Source organism: Varroa destructor, unplaced genomic scaffold, assembly GCF_002443255.2.
Source record: "Varroa destructor unplaced genomic scaffold, Vdes_3.0 BEIS01000005.1, whole genome shotgun sequence".
NCBI classification, from domain to species: Eukaryota; Metazoa; Arthropoda; class Arachnida; order Mesostigmata; family Varroidae; genus Varroa; species Varroa destructor.
The window spans coordinates 41,134,805-41,160,932 of record NW_019211458.1 but is presented as its reverse complement, the minus strand read 5'-3'; the positions used below and the strand labels follow the sequence as shown (position 1 = coordinate 41,160,932).

Here is a 26,128-nt window from a genome sequence, read left to right as displayed (position 1 = left end):
ATTAAACCTGAACTGAACGTCTGCTTACGATTTACCTGCTAGCTTTGCAAGACTAAGGTTTCTTGTAAATTAAAATCCTTGAACTGTCTTCCCTTCTAGCCATCTAGTGGGCGGAAATAGGGGACGAAGGGCAAGGTCCTGTGAATTACGCAGGCTAATCGCGGCTCCTACGACACTTAGCGCAAATTCTACTGCTGATCTCAGTTACTTGAAGTATGCTCGTTCTAGGCTCAATGAAAGCGTTCCATTCTTGGAACTCTTTTCTCAAGCCATCTTTTTTCGTCTCTCGATCCGCAACTAATTTCTCCTTAGCTTCTGGCCTTTACCCAATTTACTCCCTCGTTTTCGTCGTCCTAGCAGCTTCGTGCGATGCTGAACATTCGGTTAGTCACTCGCATCTATCCCAATTCGTCCATTAGAGGTCTTCCGTTTTCCCAGACTCCATCCTCATTGCTCCCAGCATGCTTGGTTTCTTCAGGTTCTCTTGAGAGGCATCAACGAACCCCACAACGAGGTAAAGAAAGGGGAAACATAGAGCAAGCAAGAGCACCCCGACCTGGTTTCTGTGGAGCTTACGATTCTCGTTAGCATCTTCCGAGAATTTTACTTCTGACATCACAACGACTGACGTCTTCTCGCCTTAAGCTGGTTCTAAGTACCCAGAACACATTGGTGGTTCAATCACTGTTTTCTAATGGGAGATAGACTTTCGTTTGTATGTGGTAGATGTCGGTTTGCACTAGCCATTTGGACCCACTCCACCTGCCGCCGGTGAAGTATGATACTAAACACTATGATATATAGTTGGGAGTCTTTTTTCATTTTGTCCTCGTCAAGAGATGAAAAGTTTATTCTTGTTTACTTAGACTTTGTAGCAGCTAAACCTGCAACTACCACCCACGCGATACACTTACACAGTCATTTTCCGAATAATTAAGTGCAGTTGCTATGTGTGGGAGTACACTTAGCCGCCTGAGTGTATGTTTTTATGTGGACGTTTTGTGTCCTTACCCCTCCCCTTCTTTTTTGCCCAAAACTATAATATTTGGCAGCAAGACGAGTTCTATGAGTCTGCTCCTTCTGGCGATTACCTTCTATTGGATGTGCCACTATTATTACCGTCATGATCACTGACCCTTAAAAGTGACTCCCACCGAGTTGCGGCCTTCTTTAAATCCATAAGCACTTCCAGTTCCAGCTCTTGTTGTGGTCCCATGCAGGTTTGAAGCGACCGTTCCGTCCTGCTCCATGACTCCTCTGGGTGCAACCTCACATAGGAGGTTGTCGGTAATGTTGACCGTTTCTTCGCGATCCCTCTCGCGCTGATCCCGATCCCGACTTTCCCGGTGTTGCTCAAGAAGAAAGTTCTCGTTGTCTGTTGGTGACGAGATGAACGCATCGGCCGAGCGGAGGAACTGAAAGAGCAGAAAGGAAGAGCGCGAAACACGTGGAGACCCAGTGAGGACAATAACAGAAGAGAAAAGAAAAAAAAAAGAAGGAAAATGGGGTCAGAAGTGATCTTCAATTTCCGTCACACAGATAAGACTAGTAAACATACTAACTTATACACTGGAACCCTAAACTAATCCGCCTTACCAAGATAGGCTTTCGTTGTAATCCATCGACGGTAACGACCAGCATCGCTTCGATTTTACCTGTAGAACTCAATTGCGACTCAATTGGCTTCAAAGCAAGTCGGAAACTAAAAAAAATTCGTTCGTCGCTGTTCGTAATGCTCGGGCCAACAGTAGCGCCGAAATAATTTTTTTAGTTTAATCCACTGGCAAAATCGGATTCGAAGTTCCCGCACAGGTTAGGAAGATCCTGCGTGAATCTCAACGAAGTATTATAAATGGATAAGCCGAGCAAGCCGTCAACAAAAATCAGTTTTGCTTGTAGTTCGATATAAAGTAGATTACAGGTGAATAAAGCCTATGAACTTAGTAAGTAACTGACTTTGTGTACTACAGTGATCGTAATATATGTTATCACGCTAACTATTGACATAAACCTTTGGATTTCATAACAACAATTACTGATAGCCGTTACGTGACAACAACCGGATATGGCAATGATGTTGGTCCCTGGAGGGCTACAAAAACATAACTGACAAGTAGGGTCTAAAGAATTGTTTTATTAGTACATATTAGTACACCTATACAGTACACTACTATTAACTAAAATGATGTCAGAAACCTAACGGTTTAAGCAGCGGACGTAAAACGTGAAAAAAACTATATATATATATATATATATATATATATATATATATATATATATATACTAAGACAAGAAGTAGACCTTTGATACAAAATAAACGTATGAGATCAACAATAGTTTCGAATAGTCCTTCCATTGAACTTCCTGAGAGAATGTAGCCTACCAAGTTAACAATGGATGTCATGTATGAACCCATTAAGTCTCTGACTGGTCTAATCGGTAACATCGACTGTGTTGATATCGCGAAAAGGACTTCATATGATTACGTAAATAAGGCAGTGTGCTCCCCGTGAACACTTTAAGATACAGAACGGTCTGTTGTTTTGCTAAATACGACGTTAGCTAGAGTAAATGAGTACATAATCTATCCATATTACATTACCGTATTACTACTATTACTATCGGAGTACTCGATATATTGGTTACTACTTAAGCCCATCGTACGTAATACCCACTAATCATATACCTTGTTTTATAACTTAAATAATCATATACAGTTCCCATCAACGTCTAACTTTCTTACAATGCTTTTTCCGTTTCCGTCTCCCAAAACAGCCTTAGTGGGATTTTTCCAACGATCACCATACGTTCAGATTCACATAGACTTCGACTTCGAAGTGAATACTCTCGACAGATTGCGTGATAGTCGCCCATTGATGGTAGATCAGGCGGCATGATTCACCCTGCGTGCACAATTTGTGGACATATGGTAAGAAAAGAAAGTCTATGCCTAGTCAATTTTGCGAATCCTGGCCATCATTCATCGTTTTCTTATAGCGGGCGTGCTTCGTTCGTGTGACTTTGAGGAAATTGCTTTTATATATATATATATATATATATATATATATGAAAAAGCATTTCATCTAACAGAAACGAACGCAATCGCGTCTCTACGGTGGGTACAACGCCCCTATCAAGTTGCTTTGTCAATCGGTTTCATCCTCGTCTGCGACTGAACCCTAACCGCGCGCACCTGTCTGCCATCAATCCAGAATCAATACCCCTATTGAGTTTATCAATGAAACCCACATGCATGAGGCAGGACGAGAAGAATCGCAAAGAGGACAGACGTAACAGGCACGAATGACTGGTCGACACGCTATAGCTTCTCAGCCTTGTAACTGTGCTATGGCGTCGTATTGTAATCCGCATATCTCCAGCCGTTTAAACAGAATCTTCCAGGTTGGTTAACTCGGGATGAGCCAAACAAACACATGCGAACAATATACGGCAAAGTTGTAGGCGCAAAGACGCAAGCTGAATGACGATCTCAATAGACGTCCGTAAATTCTTGCAAGATATGTACATTTTTTTTTTCTCTCATTTTTAATAAGTTGTAGTAATATTAGATAGTAGCTGGTAGCAGCTTAAGGAAGTAAATCAGTTGTAAAATGGTTTGAAACTAGAAGTTTAACCTCAACCCATCCTAATGACAATTGTATCGATAGCTGTTAATAAAGTTAATTTTGCTCATTTTGAAACAACTGCATCACTACGACTCTCCTATGGGCTGACCATGCGACTGGCCTTTATCCCGTTGTTTTTCATACTTCATTTTTGAATACACAATAATATGTTTTGTTCTTACAGCCATAATGATAATAATGTTAGGTCCAAGTGGCTAGCGTTTTGTTCCGTTGTTTCTTTCGGCGTAAGGCCAATTATTTCTGAATTAATTAAAAGCTACATAGGTACATTCCGCGTTCCTTAAAGTTTGTTGTCATGTCTTACAACCTATCGTCGTGATGGCATGCTGTTCTTTCTGTTTGGTTTTTACTGTTCATAGTAGTCTGTCTGCTCGAATTTTCTTATTTCTCTTCCCACAACCGACCCAGAAAAAAGTCTCCTAGCATCTCTCATACACTAACAATCCTTCCACGATACCACTAACAATTGCTTCTACTAATTCAACTTGATCGCTGCTTAGTTGGTTCGTTAGATCTTCGCTATCTACACAGCAGCTACAGATAGGTGACCAACCTGAAAAGAGCGCTCCAAACGTTTAAAGACCTGCTCGCCTCTACTTTAGGTGATACAGGGCATCCCTGACGTTCATTGAGACTTCGAGACACACCCCTGGCCAAACCCAGCTTATCCCCATTTTCGAAGCTTTGATCACATCTCGTAGCTCTCTCGCGCTTTTTTGAGACTTTAATAGCATGTTCTTGATTCTGGAGTCCCCAACTAGATTCAATTCAACTCAACTCAGACGTTCGACGTCAAGCCTTGAGGCAATTTCTTGTCGTTTTTCTGCGGCTGTGTCATCCGGCCTGTGTCCCCGTTCTTTGCAGAAGTTGGATTTTGCTGTTGAACTTATTTGCAGCTGCCCTTGTATTCTTTGTCGTCTTCTCTTTCCAGTTCTCCCTCTCCCTCGAAAGCACCTCAACCATCTGCTACCTGCATTTCAATATTCCCCTGCCCTCGTTACAGGTCTCCTTTTTACCCTGAAAACTCTATGCTTAGCGTTGCAACCGGCGGCGCAGAAAGACTCCACATCAGGAACCCACAATGCCTATGGTGGCACAAGACTTGCCCCAAGATTCCACCCACCGCCTGCGGTCCCGGTCAGTGGTACGAAGTTTTAAGGTCGATATTTTTAGAGACTATTGCCCCCTACCTTTTAGCCCAAAACCCTCTTGCGTGTTGCTGCTGCTGCTGCTATAACCAGCTGCATCGGTACCATCGTTAGCGCAAATGCTTGGTATCTTTTACTGGGCTCTGAGTTTCCTGGCAGTGGCGGCAGTATCTTCGCACTCGAAGCATCTGACGCAATTACGTTTTTCCCAGGGTCTGCCATATCTATACGGGCGCACATTCTTTGATTCAAAACGTTGAACGATGAATGAAACGCAAATCCCACCACAATTTCGCTGGCCTTTGTTTTTCCTATTTTCGTGCTATCGTAATATTCTACACCCACGAAGCGCAAGGATGTGCAAAGAGAAGTCTTCAGTTGGCCGCTGGGTGAGTTGGCTGGTCTTGCCTTCTTGATGGAATTACAGCTTCTCGGGATTTTCGTATTTCGTCGTTACTTTAATACTCCATCGTCTTAGTTGGTTGTCGTCTTTTCCAGGGCATTGTCTTCCTTCCAGTAAATATACAGCCTCCACCATTCTCGCGAAACAAGCTAATGGGCGAAGCGTAAACGAACTGCGGTAATAAGAAAGCAAGGGGTTAACAACGAGAATAGACGCGTTCACTTTTGCAACTTAGCTGCGCCAAGTATCACTTTGGGGTGTGGGGATTGGCAGAAACCCCCTGAACAATTCAGGGCATGTGTTACCTATGAAATAAGCAGGGTTTAAGTAAAGGTGGTTACGGAGAGATTCGCCGCTTACCCTATTTAAGACCCAAGACATCCTACATTCTAAGCACGCAATCCTTAGGTTACTAGTCTTTTCTGCTTGGCTTTCGTATGAAAGCTGGAAAAACTTAACATTTCTGAAGAAACAAAATCCAGACAGTAGACACTTTCTTTTGTATGATATATAAACTATATGTAATAGAAGGTTTGAAGCTTACCCTCTTGAAGTAAACTGCTGGTTGATTATAGCGCCATTGGGTTAAAATGGGAGCAACGTATGCATTCGGAGCTAACGCACAAGCTCTACTTATGTGTTTCAAAAGCTCTGTCAGTCAATCATCCACACTAGGATGGTATCCATTTTACCAATTGAGGTGGTAAATGTTTTGATTAAAGACATGAGACAGAATAATCATGTACTACTCTGAGACGGTGACTTTAAACTACCGGAGTTAAATTAAGTTACTCGTAGAACTCCAGTTACGTGCAAAATGGCTTTACTTTTAATTCGGAGGAAAACATACCTCTTAATTAAGTTTACTCGACGAATAAATTTAATCCCTCTAGCACCTCATCCAACTGATGGTACTGAAGACGGTACTAACTTTCGTCTACCCAACACATTAATCTACGAAATACTCCAAACATATTTATTCAAAAAGTGACACTAGCTAAAGATTATTTGATTACTCTTAGAAAATCTAAGTTAGAAAATGCTGCAATTATCCCAAAACCTATGCTTGCATCTTGTGCAAGGGCAGGAGTCAGAAGTAGCCACGGGTACCCTATCGGCAATAGATTCTACTCGAAAAAGATGCACTTGCATACTATAGTAAATTACCCTGTTACGACACACATGCGCCCACCCGCACATGCGAGTAACCTTTTGCCAATCACATCATTTTATACAATTCTAACATAACAATTCGCGAGTAACTACTATGGCGCTAAACAATACTGGTCTAGTCAAACAATTGTATCTCCACAGTGACCATAACTAGGCGGCCAGCATCAGCGGTAATAATTCTCACGATACCGGAATAGCGGTAATGACAACTAATTCAATTACTCCTTTTCCGTCCTTCCTTTTTCCCCTCTCGCATTCTTGCTTTATCCGTTTTTCTACTAAAGAGCCGCCACAGTGTCCTACGTTCTGTTCCCCCCGCTATTGATGACATGCTATCGCTGCCATCATTGATAGGACTGCGTCGCGTACCGACGACCAAAAGAGCACCGAAAGCTGCTATACGTTGCAAAAGGGAAGGGCGACGAACACAGAGCGACAACCGACCCGTGACAAGCTCGGCACCAGCCGATAGCGGTAATAATGTTTAAGGACAACACGTCGTCGCATTCAATACCACACCGCGGACAACAGTCCTGCCAGTGCTGATCCTCCTTGCCTATGCCGCTGGTTTTGGCCTCCTGTTCTCCGTCCTCCGTTCCGTTTCTATCCTAGTGTCGCAAGCTATAGCATTTTCTTGATTGCTCTTCTCGGCTTTGCTGAGGAAGGAAGAGGCCTATCGTATGGAGTCTTCTTCTTTCCGCTGTCTCCTTTATTTTTTTCTCCTTTTGCCCGTATGCCCCCTATCCCTTCCTTTACTTTGCCATCAATGTGGACTCATCGCGGGACGCGCAATGGATATTGACGCTATCGTTACTACCGCTCGCTTTCTCCGCACGTGCATACACACCCACACATGACTAGCCTTAGTCTAGGTCCCTTGAACCCCTCTTCTCTCACTCCCGCATCTCATCCGAATGGTAGCAGTTCCCAATTCACTTGGCTCATCCACATCCTGATCACGTCTGTACACGGACATCTACGACCTACAGCAGACGCCTACGGAACAGGCTGACTGGCTTGCGGGGCGCCGGCCGCTGGGCTGCGAACTACATTGTCCCAAACCTATCATTGAACGACCGACACCCTGCGCCTCCTGAACCACCCCTTGCGACTACACACACACACGCACAGGCGCACCCTTACCGTACGATTCGGGAGCAAGTAATAGGAACTACCAGCAGCTATCAACCATATCTGAAATAACTATAGCCACGATCCACGCTATACCTACCCTATACTGCCACTACAATCGCTACTACTAATATTAACATACCATAGGTGTACCACACCACCATCACACTCAACCATGACCGGGTATGTCTACCTCGTGTCTATTGCAGGAACGAACGAGAATCGAACAGGCGCAACAATGGTTAGGCGGCTATTTGCAGACTGACAAAGTCCGCCGGCGGCGGCTTCAGTAAGCAAGTTTTGGAAAGAAGGCGGGGCAAGGTAGGGCAAATAGACTACAAGGAGCGCAAGAGGAGACGAGCTGCCATAGATAGCAGTCAATTGCGGCAGTAAGGCCTTTGTCAGGTTCACCTATAGAAGCCAGGCAGTTCGCTGCGCTAGCAGCTATTATCGTAGGCAGTGCTAGCTACTTCTGGCCTGGGGAGTATGGACTCGAGCTTGAAATTGTTGGATGGAACAAGACAGGACAGGAACCCATCGAGGTGCCTTTCCCCCGATAAGAGTATAGAATAGAATGAGGTCCTCGCTTGAGGGCTGAAGACCAGTCAACCCTCCCACAATATATGAACCATTCCTCAGACCAAGGCCCGAACGATGGTTGCCTCTTCTACTCCGTAAGCTAATTCCCTTCGTTTCTTCTATAGCAAGACACCGCGTGTGCTCTGTCGATGATCGGCCCACACATTGGCAGAGACGGAGCCTAAACGAATGCTGTACAGCACGAACGACAGAACAGCATAGTAGCAGTATGCGGACCTTAAGGAATAAATAGGGCGGCTGTCAACCTCACTGGCAAAAACGCAATTGAATGGTGCATGGTAATAGGGCATTATCCGAATAAGCAGTTGAAGGCAGGATACATTAAAAAAAGGTGCCGATAACAAAAAACAAACGGGAACGTATCACGGAAATTGACTAAGAAAACGACAACGGTTACGCCAGTTTACTTGGGCCAACTGCTGGTGTAACCCGCTTTTTTCTATCATCAAAATGCTTTAAATAAAATGGTTTCATTAAACAAGGCGTCGTCAAATTTTTCTGATGCCATTTTGTTGCTCATATGCCCTTTACTGCTTTTCCGCCTGTCGAATTCTGAAATTGCTCAATGGATTCCAGAAGCAATAAAGAAATTTATTTATCTCATTAGGAAACATGAGCTAACCCTCATCCAAAATTTCACGGAAGTGGTGTTCTATGAGGAGCTTTAATCATCCGTCGTGCTCTGAGTTTATGTGGAAGCAACAATCCCATCAATAAATGGTATGGGCCTAAAATTATGCCAGCAATGTATAGCACTATGGGTTGTTTTTTAGATTCAAAAATGCATGAACAGATTTGTCAAGGCTAAACGCTATTATAAATAGATTTTCAAAAAACAACACATAACCAGGCCACTCTTCCAAGTAATCCTCAAAGGTCCCTCAATCAAAATCAAAAGAAACTTTTAGAAGGTGCTTAAAGTATCCGGTCTTCCAGATCGAGAAAATTAGTTTTGTCTGAAAGGAAGCTACGGACTCGTAGTGGGACAACAAAGTTTGTCTTCGAAGTACGAGTGAAAATCAGATATTGTACAATATTTCCAAGCCGAATGAGCCCCTAGCACGGTACTATATACTTCCGAGAAGACAAGGAAAACTCGCATGGATCAACGCAAAAATTCAATAACAAGAAAGCAATTAAAAAAAAGTACAAAAAAAAGGACCGAAAATACATATGCAATGGCACTGATTTATTGATTAAGAAATCAAAGTGTGTTTTTTGAAAACGCCCATTTCACATAATTCACAAAAACCTCGCGTATACCTTTAAAGTGGCGACGATTCCTTGCAAAAACACTTTTAAGGCAATTGTAAACTATCCTTCGTTGCGGTTACGTCCCTTTAAACAGGAACCAATGAGTTCAACGTCATAACGTTACAAAGGCGAAACTCGTACCGATGAAGTACAGTTGGATTTCGTATGAGCTGCGGTAATATCGTAATTTTCGATAGAAAAAATCTTGCAAATAGTTTGGATTACACAAAGACTAGCGCTGGCTATCCGATAATTTTATCCTTTAAGAAAACGTGGCTTTGAGCAGCCTAGCACTCTGGAATTGAAGAGATATTGCGTGTAGAGTATTTGAACAAGACCTCAACAAACCCAAAGGGTCAACGTCGAATCACCCATGATTACGATTAAAATCCTATTTACGATTCTAGAAGGAATTTCGGAAACTCGTAATGGAACAAATGACAGTTATATTGAATAAACAACAAATCCATGGGGCGTATATTGTCAGTATATGCGAAACTCTTCATCAGCGGATCATATCTGTTTTTATTTGGATGCAGCTTATGAACGAGTTGTTCTTTTCTATTTTTTATAGCACCTAGTACCTTTCAATCGGTATTGCTGGAGGCGAATTTATATAGTTCGAAACAGTCTATGCAATGCCACAGCTATGAAGCGTCTAGGTAGAATAGAGCTGATAGATTTGAGAATCATTAAACAAGTACATATATTTTTATACGTGCAATTGACAATTCTGCAGATTATTGTGTACATCTAAGTCTGGGCTGTACGAGTATTGGTATAAATATGTATATATGTATTTTAAATAGGGCTGAATATTGAAAAATCTCTTTGGTTGAAAGATCGTTGCTTTAGGCGTAGTCAACGACACAGATACTGCACAATTTACCTAATAAAATCAGCCTAAACTCAGCAACTCTTATCAAGTCAGTGGTCGGCAAGATAGATGCCGTCGACAGCAGATCAGTTCTTGTCGACGGGCGTACTAAACAACAGCAGCAGCAGCAAGAATATAGGAAAATGCCCTCAATGTTTCGAATCAAATAACCCGCTATTTACCCCCAACCAGCACTAATATGGCTACCAAGGCGTGTAAACGTATATTAGCTGTCAGCTGCGAGATTGCTCCTTATTCAGAGAAAGAGATAGCCGAGGCGGTTGGTAAAGAAAAGCTGACTAGAGGAGGAATGTTGCCTCGAAATGACCTAGGGTCACGTAGATTTTTGCGCGGCCTCCGGTCGCTTTCGAAAGGGATGCCACGAACATGGACAAACCCCGAAAGGGCTAAGCCGGGCACCAAATGACGTAGCGCATCCGAACGAGACATCTTAGCACGTCAACAGGTCCAATGGCAACGATCTGCTCGCCACTGGTTGGAAGTGGAAGTAAATCAGTTGCGAAGAAGAAAGCTTCACCATTTATCCCTGTGTATCTATCTGGGAAACAGATGTAAGTAATCGTAACGACTGTTTAAAGCGGCGATTTTTAGCGGTAGTACGGGACGCAAACTATAACATTGGTTCAAGCAGTGGTGATCTCCGGTCGTCAGATGCAGAAAATTTATGTCACATAATATCGCGTGTTGTGTTTGAGACCGCCACATAGAAAAATTGGAGGACTGAGGCGGCGCAAACGAGAAATACTTTCAGTTTTATAGTCACATTAAAACAACTGTAAACGGCTATCAGTTACTTGGAAAGTAAGGACAAAATACGGGATGTGGCAAAACACACTGAATTTCGAAATACACTGAAAACAAGATTCTAACTAAAAAAACGGCGAGAAAAATACCAATACCCACACAACGATACCCGATGTTTCCATTATGTCAGTTATTTTTACGTACAAATAAGTTAACTGCGATCAGCGACGTGTTGCTTTAAAAAAGAAAATATATATATATATATAGTTTATCAGACCTTCATATCATGCAGTAAGATAATTTGTAAAACGTCTTCTAATCAGCGCGAGCAACTATAACAGCCACTAATAGGCAAACCAATAGCAATAATTTTATCCTCTATTAATTAATCGAATTAAATAATCGTCAATGACGGTGCTTACCTTCTGTGACTTGTGTGACGCATTCGAAGAAAAATGCGTCATTTGTGGATGAGAGCTTCGATGGTGCAAGCCATCAAGGGTTCGACTATTAGTCCTGTCGCCACCAGCGCCACTCCCAACTACACTATGACTACTGCCTGAGCTATCCACTGTATTTGCCATTGAGTTCAAATTCATGTTGAGATTTAAGTTCTGCGGATGATGATGGTTTAGCTGCTGTTGCGGTTGGTTGCTGAGCTGTTCCCGCGCCACCGATCTCTCCATCGTGTCTCGATTATTCTGGTTGAGATCGCGTAGGCCGCCGCCGCCGCCGCCGCCGAGTGTAAGCGATTCGCGAAATCGTATATTGTTGCCCTCTTCGTCCGAGCGGGCACCGCCTCGACCGCGCAACTTCTGTGTACTGCTGATCAGGCCCCCTGTCAAAAGGGCAATTTGCAAACCGGAAGCCGACAAACAAGATTCAGTAAAAGAACGATTTTATAATGCTTAATATCCTAAATTGCATACCAGTGTCTGTAGCCGTTAAATCAGGCCATTAAGCAAAATCGACTGCAAATTTGCTATCCTTAAAAAATGTAAAGGCCGCAATATATTTTTTCTACGGTTTTTGCTTCGTATACATATTCAATGCAATCTGTACTAAAAGAATTGATTGTCGGCTGACAAAGAACAATTATAATTTGCCATTTTGGATTAAGCAATAAACGCACCCAGTACATGATAGACTTGTTTCTTTATATGCAAATTTTTCACAGAATTAAGCTGAGAAACAGGTTATACAAACCGACGAATTCGAATGGATATATGTACGTCGCTAGAATAAGCCGTCCTTCTCCTTCCATCACATTCACAATTACTATACTGTCTTTCGAGCAGTTAGCTGCAATACGTACTGATTGCATGCACTCGTACTACTCGTGAACGCAATAGATTATCTTTTCAAAAAACCGTCTGTGCAAGACAAGCGTAAGAGATGTACGTTTATTTTCCCGACTCTTAATCTTTTTATTTGTTTATAATATATCATAGTATGTGCATACAAGTAAAAGCAGCTTCGTCAAACTATCGCCCTGTTATTCATTCCATTTGCATGACATTTCCATCGTGGGACCTTCCCACATACCCTTTTACTAATCTTAGCAGCAGGGACGCTACTCTCTGTCGCCCCTCATCTCCGACCGTGGGCCGATGGCGGACTATGAGCATTACAGCTTGTTGCAGGACCCTATGCGACGTATGCTAGTCGTATGATTTACGCCGTGGTCAATAGCATGTGCCATGGCATGTTGGCACGGGTGAAATTTTGTGCTTCAGTTTATGGTTATGAGGCTTGCTGAGCATCTATTGCTTATTTGGTAACCTCATCATCCCCTCCTTTCGTACCCCCCTTTAAAGTACTGACCGTTACTATCGGAAGTATTACCAGCCTGAACAGAATGGGCTAAACTGCGCGTATCAGCAGGACTTCTATCCAGAGGGACCAACTTGTTTGCACAGCACCTACTCACTCGGAGCGGCAAGGCGGGCAGCTGCGTTGTTCTTGCGCCATGTTCTTTGCCGAACCACTGAAAACTCACGCCCGCGTGGGTCCCATGGAAACTCACATGCTTCTGCCTTCTAGCACGCTCATCGTTCTCTGTTCAACTCGAAATCTATGTCGATGTCAAGCTCCTTCTCGTAATTTTTCACTCAATAGTCTGATGTATTGCGCGCTCTTGTTCAACGTCGTTGTGAGGCAGGCATCGTGACATCATTGTCACGTTGCCGTTGGGGCTCGAGGCGTACGTGCTGCGTAGTGCGAACCAAGTTTATCTTTTAGCTATCGAGGCGACGAGCCCATGATCCAGCCCAGTACGTAGGTTACCGATCTGCTTACCAGACCAACCTTTCCCAAGTAGGTCGAGAACTCCGCACGCCACACAGCCTGTGTCCCGTTTGGCTTGTCTGCAGGTCCTGCTTCCCTCGCCCCCGATTCCCTATTACTTGAGGGGTTGTTTAAAGCGCTGTTTCTACGCGCCGTCGCCGTTACTGCTGCTGCGTACACACGGCCAGCGCGACGAGGATCAACTTCGCCACTTCCAGCCATATACATGCATACCAGCCAACCAGTCAAGCATTAAAGCAAGGCACTATGCCTTTCCCTCAACGGACTCCAGGACAGCATCTGGTAGCGGTATCGTGCTCACGTGGCTTTTATCCACTCCTTCTGCTACTCTTACTATTGCCGCTGACGTTGATGCGAGCGACTCGCACACGGACGGGCTTAAGAGCATTCTGACTCTCGAGTAAAAGGCAAGTCGTCCAATTTGCAAAAACTCTTTTCTGTGCTGTAGCAACTGCAGAAATACCCTTGCTTGAAGTCGTCCAGGCAGCAGTGGAGTAATGGTGATGGTGCTGATAGTTCGATAGGCTACAGTATCGCGTCGGTGTGCGGTCCGTTCTGCGGGGCCGCTACCGCTACCGAGTTGTCAACGAAAAGAGGTCGATACTTAGCAAAAGTGAGAGCAGTAGCATCACTAACGGCAGAAGCAGCAACCAAGCAGTAGCCAACTCTAGAGGAAGTCGACAAAACAGAATAGCGCAAAGGGTCTTCCCCTCTTCGTGTTGCCATAAAACACTTCAGTTCACTTAAGCTTCCTTGCTTTACTCAGTTGCTCGCTCACGAAACTTCCACATCGGCCCTGGCTCCTCTGCTTGTCCGTCCGTACCATAATCCAGTACTCCATTTTTATCCAAAATTCAGTTTCTCACTATCACTCCCACATCGTCCGCTGTTCAGATGGAAACTTGACCATGGAAGGCCACCCACGGTAGCTCAGCCAGCCGTCATGTAGAAATATAATGCAATCTAAATAAATACACTCTTAAATGCAGAAAAGGCTTTCGGGCCCCGAAAAGTAAGACAAGTCGATTCGTCCACTTCCCTTTTTTATCCCCTGCTGCCAAGACGATCACGATAATACAGCGACTATTTGGAATATCCGACGGAATATTGACGCCGTCTGCCCTTGTTTCTATTCGCTGTTGTTGCAGCGGTTTTGTAGCGTAGAGAATCTTTTGACCTTCTGCATTCTTAGTGACATTGGTCAAGAGACCTCGTTTTTGGCGCATAACCATAAAGTGAACAGCTACAAACGAGGCCATTTTTTTTTTTTAAATTATAGTTAAACAACGCTACATATTGATTCCACATGAAACAAGCACACAGCCAAGCAGTAATAAATAGATTAAAGTCGAATTTCCTCTAACGAACCGCGGAAATCGTTAGGCAGGGTTTAAGAGAAACATTAAACTGTTCTGATACGACGACTACAGTATATGTACTGATACCGTATACGGCAGAGGTTTACAAGCGACGCTGCATTTGTTTAGCTGGCTGGCTGGCTGGCTGGTTTATCTGATTCAGCTAGAAGAGCCCGTTGTGTGCTTACTCAGTAAAATCGGGATAATGTTGAGGCTAATTGTAGTAAGCAAAAATAATTTCTTCTTTTTTTTACAACTTTCTTCTTATTTGGCTTCCCTGCCCTTTATTAAAATACCCACACCCAACGTAAACTTGCAGTTGGGTGCTGCCCTCACAGCAGATGGCTGTGCAGCTACTTCTACTGCTGCCGATGGCAAGGGCCACCACAGCAAAAAGTTTTTTTTGATACATTGAAACGAAATTGAAGCTAGCGGCATATGTTGGAAGAAAATTGTCCAGAAGATCCGGCTAGATCCGTATAGGTGTATCGTATAAAGGTGCCTGCAATAGGATCAGCCTGCCGGCCACTCCCCAAAGCAAGTCTTTTATTCCTCTTTAAGCTACGTGAAAGGTTTCTTCTCTCCGACCACGCCGGTAGTGGCAGCAGGAGACTATCCTGCTGTAAGGCCAACTGCCGGCAAAGAATCCTTAACTCGCACAACCTCTAGCTACATACCGACACAACGAAGGAATCTCTATAGCCCGGAAGGGGGTGAGAGTCTGGCAGGAAAGCAAGATAACGGCAACTGGCAGTTGACAGTAAGGTTTGCTGGTGGTGCCATCGTCTCGAAGCGAACGGCAGCGGTAAGGGCAGTTGGATTGGGTACAGCAATCGCGGAACGGGCAAGGTACCTTCTTTGGACAGCAGGAGAAGCACGAGGAAGAATCAAAGAAGGACCCGAAGAAAGAGGAGCCTGTTACTCCTGCTGAGACTGCTATTCGCGTCCAAGAGCGCTACGGCGACGGCATCAGATCTGAGGAGCTCAACATTATCATATTATCGGTGAGGAAGGCAGCAGCGGCAGTGGGGCCGCCACCTCGATAGATGACCGAACTTCAGCAGCGGTGTTGGAAGGGCAAACGGCGAACTAACATTAAGGGAAAAGGTATGAGCGCGAAAGGAGGGAAAAGGGCGTTATCAGAACACGCAGTCGAATGGAGACGAAAAAAAGAGGCTCACGTTTGGTGAAACACCCAGTCGGCCGACAAGCTAGCCACACAAAAACAGGCACATGATTACGCTAAGGCCAAAGTGCACGCTAAGGGCTTGCCTGTTAGGGGACTATGCGTTGGAAGTGGGAGATGAAAAGTGCAGCAAATAAAAGAAGAGCTCAAAAAAAGGCATAAAAAGCAGCAAGAAGGACCCAACACATGAAAGGCAATAGTCTTTTCTGTTCTCTGCTTGCTAGCTAACGAAAAGTGGACGACTCGCAGAGTAAAAACGACTCAAAGTTCTAGCACGCCATACTGGCACTATGTAGCGCTAAATTTTGCTACGAGAACTAGTAGGATCGGTGCGGTTAATGACGACAGTGGCGGTGATGGTCATGGTGTGGTGCTCGAGTGAATTCGTGGAACGCAGCGGTGCTACCACCGCCGTCCCTTGAGTTCACTATTGAGGGTGCTGCATCCGCTAAACCACCAGCTACTGTACAGCATAACTGTGACAAATACAATACAAACATACCCAACGCTCACAAGCCACGCTTCATTCAATCCCACTACTGTTGCTATCTCAGTAGCAAACTGCAGCTTGATGAGAGGTGCATGGTAATTGTACGTGATCCCTACTACAACATACCATTCGCCCACCCTTCTTGTCCTCTTTCCATCTTCTTCGTCTCTACGAGTCCAAAAGAAGCTCACTAGTCGCCGTTTCTAGTAGACGCGTCGATAGAATGCGCAATGAATTGTAAGGACTCAATGGCCGCACCAGCGATAGTACAATTAGTGGCGACTGGTGAGAAATAAGAACAGTGAATGTGGGTCGAATGCCGCAGCTGCCGGAAAGCCTTTACCAACAAAAAAGAATTCTTCCCATAACTACGCTGACTAGGACCGCCGCTGATGACGAGCTGTCATACGGCCAGGTTGCACTCGCCATTTGGCAATGGATCGCTTAGCGGTTGTATCGACGTTTTCGTCGCTGGACTAATAGACAGAGGCAGTACGTAACGAAATCGAGTATTAAAACTGCGCTCCACATCGAAACAGAAAGATTTCGGTCGGATTTTGTTACTCGACGATTGCAGCGGCAGAAGTAATCCAGCGAACCTTCCACCACCAGAGCCAGCGGTTATGCTGGTATATTAAGACGGCTATCTATGCTCGTACTTAGCGAGACAATGAAAATTTTCAAGCTAACGCCGTCAGGACACGCGGCCAAATCCTGCATGAGCCACTTTTAACGTTTACTCAACTTCGCAGAAAGAAACGGCTCGGTATATATATATATATATATATATATATATATATATATATATATATATATATGAATTGTTTTACAAAAAGGTCTATGCTACTTTCTAGAACTTAGCTGGTTGAAATCTACCAGTAGTTATCACCATTATTGCTGTCGCTGTCATCATCTTCGCCACCTGATGACTTCACACGCCTAGCGCCGTCACACGAAGAGCGGACTGGAACCAGAAAAATGAAAGTCGAACACGACCTTAAACTCAGTTTCAGCAGCGAAAACTGAGCAACGGTTTTTCGGCCGTTGCGTGCGCGCTATGGGCTGGCGGGAAAGCGGACAAAAAACCAGCGGGAACTGCGTCGTTTCATTTTCTTTTGTTAGTCAACGACGATAGACAAGGGCAAAATGGAGAAAGACTGCCAGACCAAAAGCAGTTAGTTCATTTCTGTTCTTTCACACACTTTTTTCTGCGTCCTTGTATAGCTTCAAATTGGTCGCTGCCGCAACCCCATAGCAGCCACAGGGGCAGCTGGCGTCTACAAAAGATGAATCCCTTAATCTTTTGAATACACCCTTTCTTCACGGTAGTACCCCAACAGGCAGAGCATTTGGCTCTATGCGTGCTGTCTCAGCCACCGGTTTCGCCCCCCCATCTCATGCTAAAATACGGCGTTCCGCAATGCTGCCATGCGGTGTATGCACCACTACGAACTGGCTGGCGAGCCAGCCAAAATGTAAGAGACCTTCAGGAAAATGGTGGAAGAAATAGAGTAGGGGCCCATCCGCGCAACGGTCCCGTGAAACGGTGCAAGGTTCTGGCAGTTTGGCAGAGCTCGATAACTTCGTAAAATAGCAGGCGAGGCAGCCCAGCTTAGTTCAACAGCAGCAGTAGTAGTTGATTTTTACTTGACCAACAGCATAGAGAGAGATCCAACGGCGGTCCGCCGGCCCTTAACCATCGCCTTTATCGCGCGCACGCCGCACAGCTCACACATCCCCCGCTCCCTGGGCGGCCTCACTATTCTTAGTGAACGGCTACTTTTTAACCGACTCATCGACTCGCTCGACGGACCCTTCTGATGACCCGTAGCATATACCTTGTTTCTTTTATACATCCTGCAGCCTGTCTAGCCTCGATGCAGTTGCCACCGCTACTAAGCAGCTAACTACTTTTGACTCAACGAACATTTTCAGTATGCCCACCTATGGGCTCTAATAAGATTCTCCGAAAGGTCTGGCATGTGCAGGATGCGCCCCTTCACCCAAAGACTGACCAGCCGCGCTGTTCAAGTTCCTACTGCACCAGCAGTCGCGGCAGCAAGAGCATTGGGATAATGCCACTACAAAGTAACGTGCCTGTCTATGGGATCAAGTGAAGGCGGGTACGTGCAGAGCTGTCATTATAACACAAGTCTGTTACGTTATCACACTATAGGGAGCTGACGCGCTTAGCATGTGCTACGCTACTTTTATATCGGTATTTCATATCTTCAGTATGCCTAAGCTGTCCATGTGGTTCTGTAGCAGTTGCTCAATATAGCAGAAGAGGTATGCATGTTCTTTTTCCCTTGCGAATTCATTGTCGACCACCTGTCAACTAGAGTAGGTTCATATATGAATTCCTGGTCCTAAGCATATCGATATAAAAATTACTGAATAATCTAATAAATATGAGACCATAAAAATTTGTTTACATTAAGACTTCGAAACTATCAGTCCAGAGAATAAATGATCTAACGAAATCGGTAGCGTCACCTGGTTGAGTTTAAATCGAAAATAGATTTATTCGTTCCTATTAGATGAAAAGTCACTTTCTAAAAAATTTTTCTAAGTCTTTATTAGGTAAAAGAGTGATCAAGCCCGACAAGCATAATCTAAAACAATTCTAAATTTGTTATCACATCTTCACCTGTCTGTAATTAATTCACCCCACAACGTGCAAGCAGGTGCATACATCCAGTTATTTGGAATAAATTTCTCCTACGGGTTCCCGTATATTTTAGGTGGCCACCATAGTTACCTATACGTACACAGTAGCTTAGTGTGTTGAGGACAACCTGCCCAATCTGCCCAAACAACTGATAACAAGGTTGATTGAACCCAATGCGGACAGTATTATCGCAAAATCGCATCGACCCATCAAGGCCATTGCATCACGGTCGTTTCCACTATTTCCATCCGAGTGATCCTTAGAAAGTAACTCACAACAATCTACCTCAGAACTAAAAGTAAAACAACTTCCCCTCATGTTTTCGTGCGCCATTGCACATCTTTACCAGTAGAATTCGGCTGAAAAGGCTCAAATATTTAATTCAGCTATTTTTTTCACGTCAATTAATTCCATGTGAACAACATTATGAATCTGATTTCTTTATTTTAATATTCAAATGTACCCGCGTAAATTAAAATTTTTATCGTCTTCTTTCTGACGCGCTTACCGTGTTTTTGCTGCAGCTGTTGTGGTCCGTTGCTAATATGGTCTATGCTACTGCTATGAGTATTGCAACTATTGCTACTATTTGCAGACGAGGCAGAAGATGCGGATGATGTCGTTGTCGACAATCCGTTGCTAATGCCAACCGACGGTACGTGATTATTACTGTTACTGATGAGGCTGTTAGGGTTGTTGCCGCCAATCGCTGTCCCTGTTGACGTCGAACTTGTCGTCTGCTGATTTAAGTTGTGGTGTTGTTGTTGCAGATGATGATGTTGTTGTTGCGTTTGCTGTTGAGAGTACGTAACGGCTGTTGAGCTCCCGATGCCTGTCGGACCACGATCGCCTAAACCTCCCCCACCGGATGATGGCGAGGGTGACGTTAGCGCTGTCGATGTTCCAATGCTTCCACTCGAGCCGCAGCCAATACCGATCCCACTGCTGCTGTCTCTACTACTGCTGCCGCTGCTAGCAGACGACAAATTGTTGCAGTGGTTCTGACTACTGCTGTGGTTGTGACTGTTGTTATGTTGTTGATTCGAAGAAGCAGATCCCGCCGCTGCTGACCTCTTACACTTTGGAAATAGGCGGACTATGTCCGAGTCCTCCGAGCTGCTATTACTATCCCGTCGGCCACCTCCAGTGACGCCTCCCCCGACACTGGCGGCTCCTACTCCCCCGACAACGCTGCCTAGTCTGCTTAACTGCTGTGAATGATGCGAATGGTGGGTCGCGTCTACCACCGGGTTGACTAGTCCGCCGAGAACGGTCTCTTTGCGGATGAGTCCCGAGGCGAGCACGTCGTGGTGTGCCAACGAGTTCATGGCGATGATCCTCCGACGATAGCCGAGAGCGTTGTGGCCCTATTCGGCTTAGCCTGACGATAATGGCTGGAGCTCAAAGGCTGGAAAGAAACTGGATGCAATCTTTCGCTAATGGCGGGAACGGAATAGCGTGGAGGAACAAGTCTGCTGGAAGATGCACTTGAGCCAGTAGCAACAGAATACAAATAAGACGAACTCTCGCACGACGGTTGGAACCTGTCACTGCGAATTGAAAGGCAGCAGCTGCATTTGTAACGAGTTTTCGAGAATGTTTCGAAACTGCTTGTCTTCTCCAGTGTTGAGGTACGCAACAATGGACGCAAAAGGGGACTGTTGATCGATGTTGTCACTTGATACGTAACTGATGCAATCTGTCCTACTATTTCTTCGTAGGCTACGGTAGTTCTTCTCGTGGTAGGCAATTGCAGGCAATGCTGTCCTACGTGAAATAATAGCATTAATATTTGTTGATCCAGCTGGACCACTTTCCATTGAAGGCTTTGCAAGCCGAAGCCAGGCACTCGTTGTTTTGCTCCGGACAAACATAGCACGATAACTCGCCGAGTCGGCCACACGTCTGAAATTAACAAGCAAACGAAAAAAGCACGCATAAACACGTTAGTGGCAGTAAGAACAAGGAAATATTTGTGACAAAAATACGATATTTCAAAACGAGGATCTATGACTTCGAGTACTAATTAGTCACATCTATTTTTCATAAACAACGTTATATCCGTTTTGATGTCCTCCTAAACGTATATGCCATACCAAAAATCTCAAATCGACCATGAAAACGAGTAAGTGCGAGACGCTTCATTAGACGTCGGAGGATAATATGAACTATTAGCTTATTAGTTAAGTCTCTTTATCTGAACCACCATAACAAACCCGCGATATTCATATGTATATAAAGATATCTACCAATGGATATAGAAACAAACACGTATTAATTCTTATATATTGTCTCACAGACGTGTACATACCTAACCCCCGTCTCCCTTAGAGATGGTTCCACAGAGAAAAGACAACAACAGCTTCTGAGAGTAAAGCAGCTATCTCCCGTCAGATTTTGTCCATCCCTTAGTCTTCACGCAGGATAACAAAAACGAGACGTATTTGCACCCCGTAATTTGGCTATCACCAACCATTGCGATGTCACCATAACAAAACCAACTCTATCAAAGTCGAGCTCAATCCGAACGCTAACAAGAATTAAGCTATTTCGGGTAATTCAGTCTTTTCTCAGAAAAGGAGCCTCTTTCCCAAGGGATAGCTATAGATCGTTTGTCGTAGGAAAATACAGCACAAGATGCTGGTTACAACGGGGTTCATGCACATCTCCACAGGTTGACCGTTACGAAAGAATATACACACAGAGGGAAACATAGTGACAAGGAATAAATATCGATAAGGCATCTAAATGCCATAGTATATACGTGGGTGTATTTACTAGTACATAGTGCTAGCGTAATAGTAATGAATGTTCAGTTGTAGTATAAAACAGCGGTAGAGGCGTTGGCTGCGATTTGGGTCCTGCTAGTTCTTTGCACTAATTCGCTGCTCCAGCTATACCGACTTGTTCACTTGGGCAATTCTGGGCTTTGACCGATAGTAATCAGTAGTCCGGGTTATTACAGTAGAGCAATGGTTGCTGCTAAAGCCGGTTACTCGTAAACGAGACGGTGTACTACGAGTACGGTAGTGGTACTCAACGTGAGAGCTGGGTTTCAAGGGGCTTTGAAGGGACTGAGGCAAACAACGGACTGAGCAACCAACTTTCAGTGCAGTTTGCGAGTCGAGCTCCAAACTTCGGCTGTTCTCTCTGTTCCTGCTGGCCGCCTTCTAATAGTAAAGGAACGAGACTCTGCAGGAAATAGTACGTACTTGGGCCAGGTAGCATTAACTAGTATAATACAACTGTTACCAAGAAAGCCTGCTACTGCCACACAAAGCCCGATTAGGGAGACAGGCTGACTTTTTGTGTGGCGAGTCCTTATCCAAATAAGTAAGGAGATACCGTACATACGTGTTCTAGTTGGTTGAATAAGTTCTCCTGACTGGATGAATTCTGATACTCATCCGCCACTTCATGGCGGACAGCTCTAGAAGAAGTCGCTCGTCGGCGACAATGGCCTCCGCACGTTGCGTAGAGAAAGGCAAGAAGACGGCGAACACTAGTCATGGCCCCTTACTGCATTTTTCTTTTCTGGCTTCCATAAGCGCTTTCTACACTATTGCTCCCCTCTTTCTGTGCATGTGGGTGTAGCCTTGCTTTTACAGTACTATACATATGCACATGAAAGCAGACGGCTCGAGTTGTCGCTTAAACGCAAACGTCTTATTCCCGTTTAAGCCATCCAGATGACAGCCACTGCCCTCCCGTGGAGTCCGTTGGTGATACTTGTTTATGCGAAAGTTGTGTCTGATTTGATAGGATGAGTATTACGCAACAGGGATATAGTCGTTTCGATGGCTAAGTTTCTAGTCGAAGGATTCAGGAACTGCTGGTTCAAGACTTCGACAGAAGATACATATGTAAAAGCAAAATATGGTATAACAATTTTAAAAACCACGACGAAAAACGCTTAGTTGAAATATTTGTTCCTCTCAACAACAAAGCCCACAACCCATTTAAGGCAACTACCACCACACCTTAGACTTCACACCATCTTATTGGATAAATACGGTGTCAATGTATATAACTACTCATTCGCAATGTTCAAATAAATAATGTAGAAACGCTGTTATAGACACCTGCTGAATGACTGTAGTTTCTTATAAACTCTAATTTCAATAGCTATTCACCATTTATTCGTAAACCAAGTTCTTACTATATATATATATATATATATATATATATATTCGAGCAATAATAATAATGATCTCCATTTAAGTATTCTCCATGACCAAATCCTTTAGGCCAAGTCGAAAACGTTGTTGGAGTATTTACTCTTCATGCAGAATTCGAACAGAAGCTGCGCCTAACTACTTCATAAAGTCAAAAACTCTTCGGTCAGTTGTGTCCCATATCATGGATAATGCTTCATGCGAAATGCGATTGGACGACAGACATCAATCAGTATTACAGCATCAAGTTTTTCGAAGTTTATGTTAAATGTTTCGACGTGTATATACGTAGGCTGTTGCCCCTGCTGCCCATAAAGTTGGCAACAATGATAATCTAACTTGTATCAGATACTGCTGCTACTACTGGCTACTACTGGCCGCTCAGCACCGTATTTAGTTGTTGTATGGGAAAGAAACCCGTTGTACTTCCTGCTCTATATCTTCATATACCATCACCTTTCGGTCAACGGCGCTATTCTTATATGTCGTAGGAGAAGTACCTCAATGACCATCTGGCAATCCTCCCCAGTTGCCCTTCCGGCTTGCAGTTTTAGGCCCTTCTTCCGCGCTTTTTTGGCTTAACCGCTAATTTGCATGGAAGGAAGACAAATGTGCTCCTTTAATTCGCTTTTTTTTTTTTTTTTTTTTTTTATAGACGTTGTATTAGAGAACAAAAGAAATTGCTTGCTTTTTTTTGAAGGCCCTATAAAGATACAGATATACACACACGCACACAGACAAAACGAAGCGAACATAGAGAGCGGCAGGCTTCAGCCTGTACAGGTACAAGCAGTACCAGTCGCAGCAACGTGTAAGCTAAGCTTTTTCCACTGACCAACTATTGCTATTATACGGGGACAGCAAGTGGTTGTAAGGTATAGTGATACGGCCAGCAGGACAGCTGGCCGTATCACTATACCTGGTTATATCACTATAGAGCGAATTCAGTTGATTCACTTACTGGCATCATTGCATTTTGAGCTCATGTTGACGCTAGCAGTAACTGGAATTAGGATAATGCTTTAGCAGCTGAAGTTCTAGGGCCGCTATGGATTTCTCGGGTATCGAATCAGGTCAAGACAAAACCAGGAGTCCAGTTCAGATAATAAGAAAGACACACAGCCACCACACGATAATCAACACCGGATATGTGTGTGTGGCGATTAATATATTTGAAGCCAATTAACTTAAACGTTGCGTGACGTTTATGATTGTGCAACGTTGCATATAAAAAAAGTAGTATACGCACGTTGCTGATGATGACTCCGAGCCGTACTGGATAAGGATGTAATAGTCCTGAATATATAGGTTCGTGGAACTCTCGAGGACATCGTGTTTTATGTGAACAAGCGTCTGATCGTCATCGTGTTATAAAGTGATAGATAAAAAAATAGGCTCTACACTCGAATGTACATAACATTGGCCTATATAGCGGACAAAGACCATAAAATCCGCTGTCGCGTTTTATAAAAGGAAGCACGCTAAAAAGTTTAAAATTGGCGTTGGAAAAATTCGATAATGCTATATTAGAGGGTTTCAATGCGTCACTGATTATTCGGCTGTTCAAACGTTTTAATTAATTCGGACGGAATGAAAATTCTGGTTTAACTATTTGTATTTGCCCTATTTGTTTCGCATTCTTTTCGCAAAGATTCATAGCCACGTAATATATTACTACTACATATGTATTGTATATATAGTGAAACGGTATTCTTTTACGCTACGAAGAGTAAAGATCAAAGATCCGAATATCTGACGGTTCCCAAGCCGAACATAACGATGCCGCGCTTTAGCTCGTTTGATTCTGCACAGCTTTCGGAGATACTGAAAAACTTCAATAAAACTGAATTGTATACGCGCTAAATATGCCTGTACGCTTTTGAACCGCGCAAAACGGGCCTTTTTATGTAAGACACTATGAACTGCTAGACAACAGAATTTGTTTTGGCATTACCACAAATGACAGCAGAACAGCAGTGAGTAAGCAAAGAAGTAGAACGCGCCGTCTCTGGATTGACCCAGTCGGTTGAAATCGACGGTCACACCTGCGTAAAGGATTCTCTCCCACTGATACCAACCGTCGCCCTGGTTATATATGCCGGAATCGTGATGAACCCACTTGAAAAAACATATTCACCATTGGAACCGGGCACTCATTTTAGTTTCAATAGCTATAGATTTAATGTCATAAAGCGAACAGAGTTTGAATGTACGCGCTGAAACGTAACATTGACTGGCGGAGGAAAACTATGCAGAAAACAACAAGCACAGAAAGGGGGCAGTTCATGCAAATACCGAATTTCCCTACTGCCTGTTTGCCGCAATGAACTCCCTTGCCATTGTGACGTCAATTGCCTGATTTAGTTTGATATTTTCCAAATTGTTTTACCTAATTATTGTGTAACATCTCAGATATTAAGAGGTATTCATTTATGGAACAATCTTATAATCTAAAACGTTCATTTTTTTCATGCATTAAGTTGAAAAATCTGTATTAAATTATGGTATTTACTACGAGCTTACTGGAAAATCGCTTGGCCAAGTCTCTAGCTAAACAAGTCGAAACAGAAAAGTGCAATAATACTCATTATGGCTTCGTGTATTTTTGATATTCTTCGTGTCGCTTGACACAGGTTCGTGCTGTATAGCGAAATCTACGGTCCAATTCAGCACCACTGTCTTCTATACAAAACACAGCACAAGCGGCCACCCATCGCTATTTTTTTCTTGGCGTTGTATGTTGGCCGGCGGCAACAAGTGCGACTGACTACACGGTGTTGTTGTTGCGGATGTACAGACGATCCTTGTTGTTAGTGTTCCGCGAACACATTTCACAAGCCTGTTACGTCCCCCCACCCCCCCAAACTCCTAAACGAGTCTCGCTTCTCCCTTTTATTACTTCGTCTCCTTTTTTCCGAATTTCTCCCTCGCGGATGCACGCTT

The 26,128-nt window shown here is 44.0% G+C and overlaps 1 protein-coding gene across 13 annotated transcripts in view; it reads right to left on the bottom strand.

The window, feature by feature from the left end:
- Positions 1-26,128, bottom strand: part of LOC111251302 (uncharacterized) — an 87,249-nt gene that overhangs the window by 26,080 nt on the left and 35,041 nt on the right. For 11 of the 13 annotated variants that reach the window (XM_086991223.1, XM_022807762.2, XM_022807765.2 and 8 more), the window contains 3 exons: positions 19,519-20,915; positions 11,421-11,836; positions 1,136-1,415 (listed from right to left, as the gene is read on the bottom strand). In XM_086991223.1, coding sequence (XP_086847349.1) covers positions 1,136-1,415; positions 11,421-11,836; positions 19,519-20,338 — 1,516 coding nt within the window. In that variant the 5' untranslated portion in view covers positions 20,339-20,915. Of the gene's footprint in view, positions 1-1,135; positions 1,416-11,420; positions 11,837-19,518; positions 20,916-21,321; positions 22,225-22,364; positions 22,700-26,128 lie in introns of those variants that run through there. The other 2 variants (XM_086991222.1, XM_086991228.1) reach the window with 2 other exon arrangements.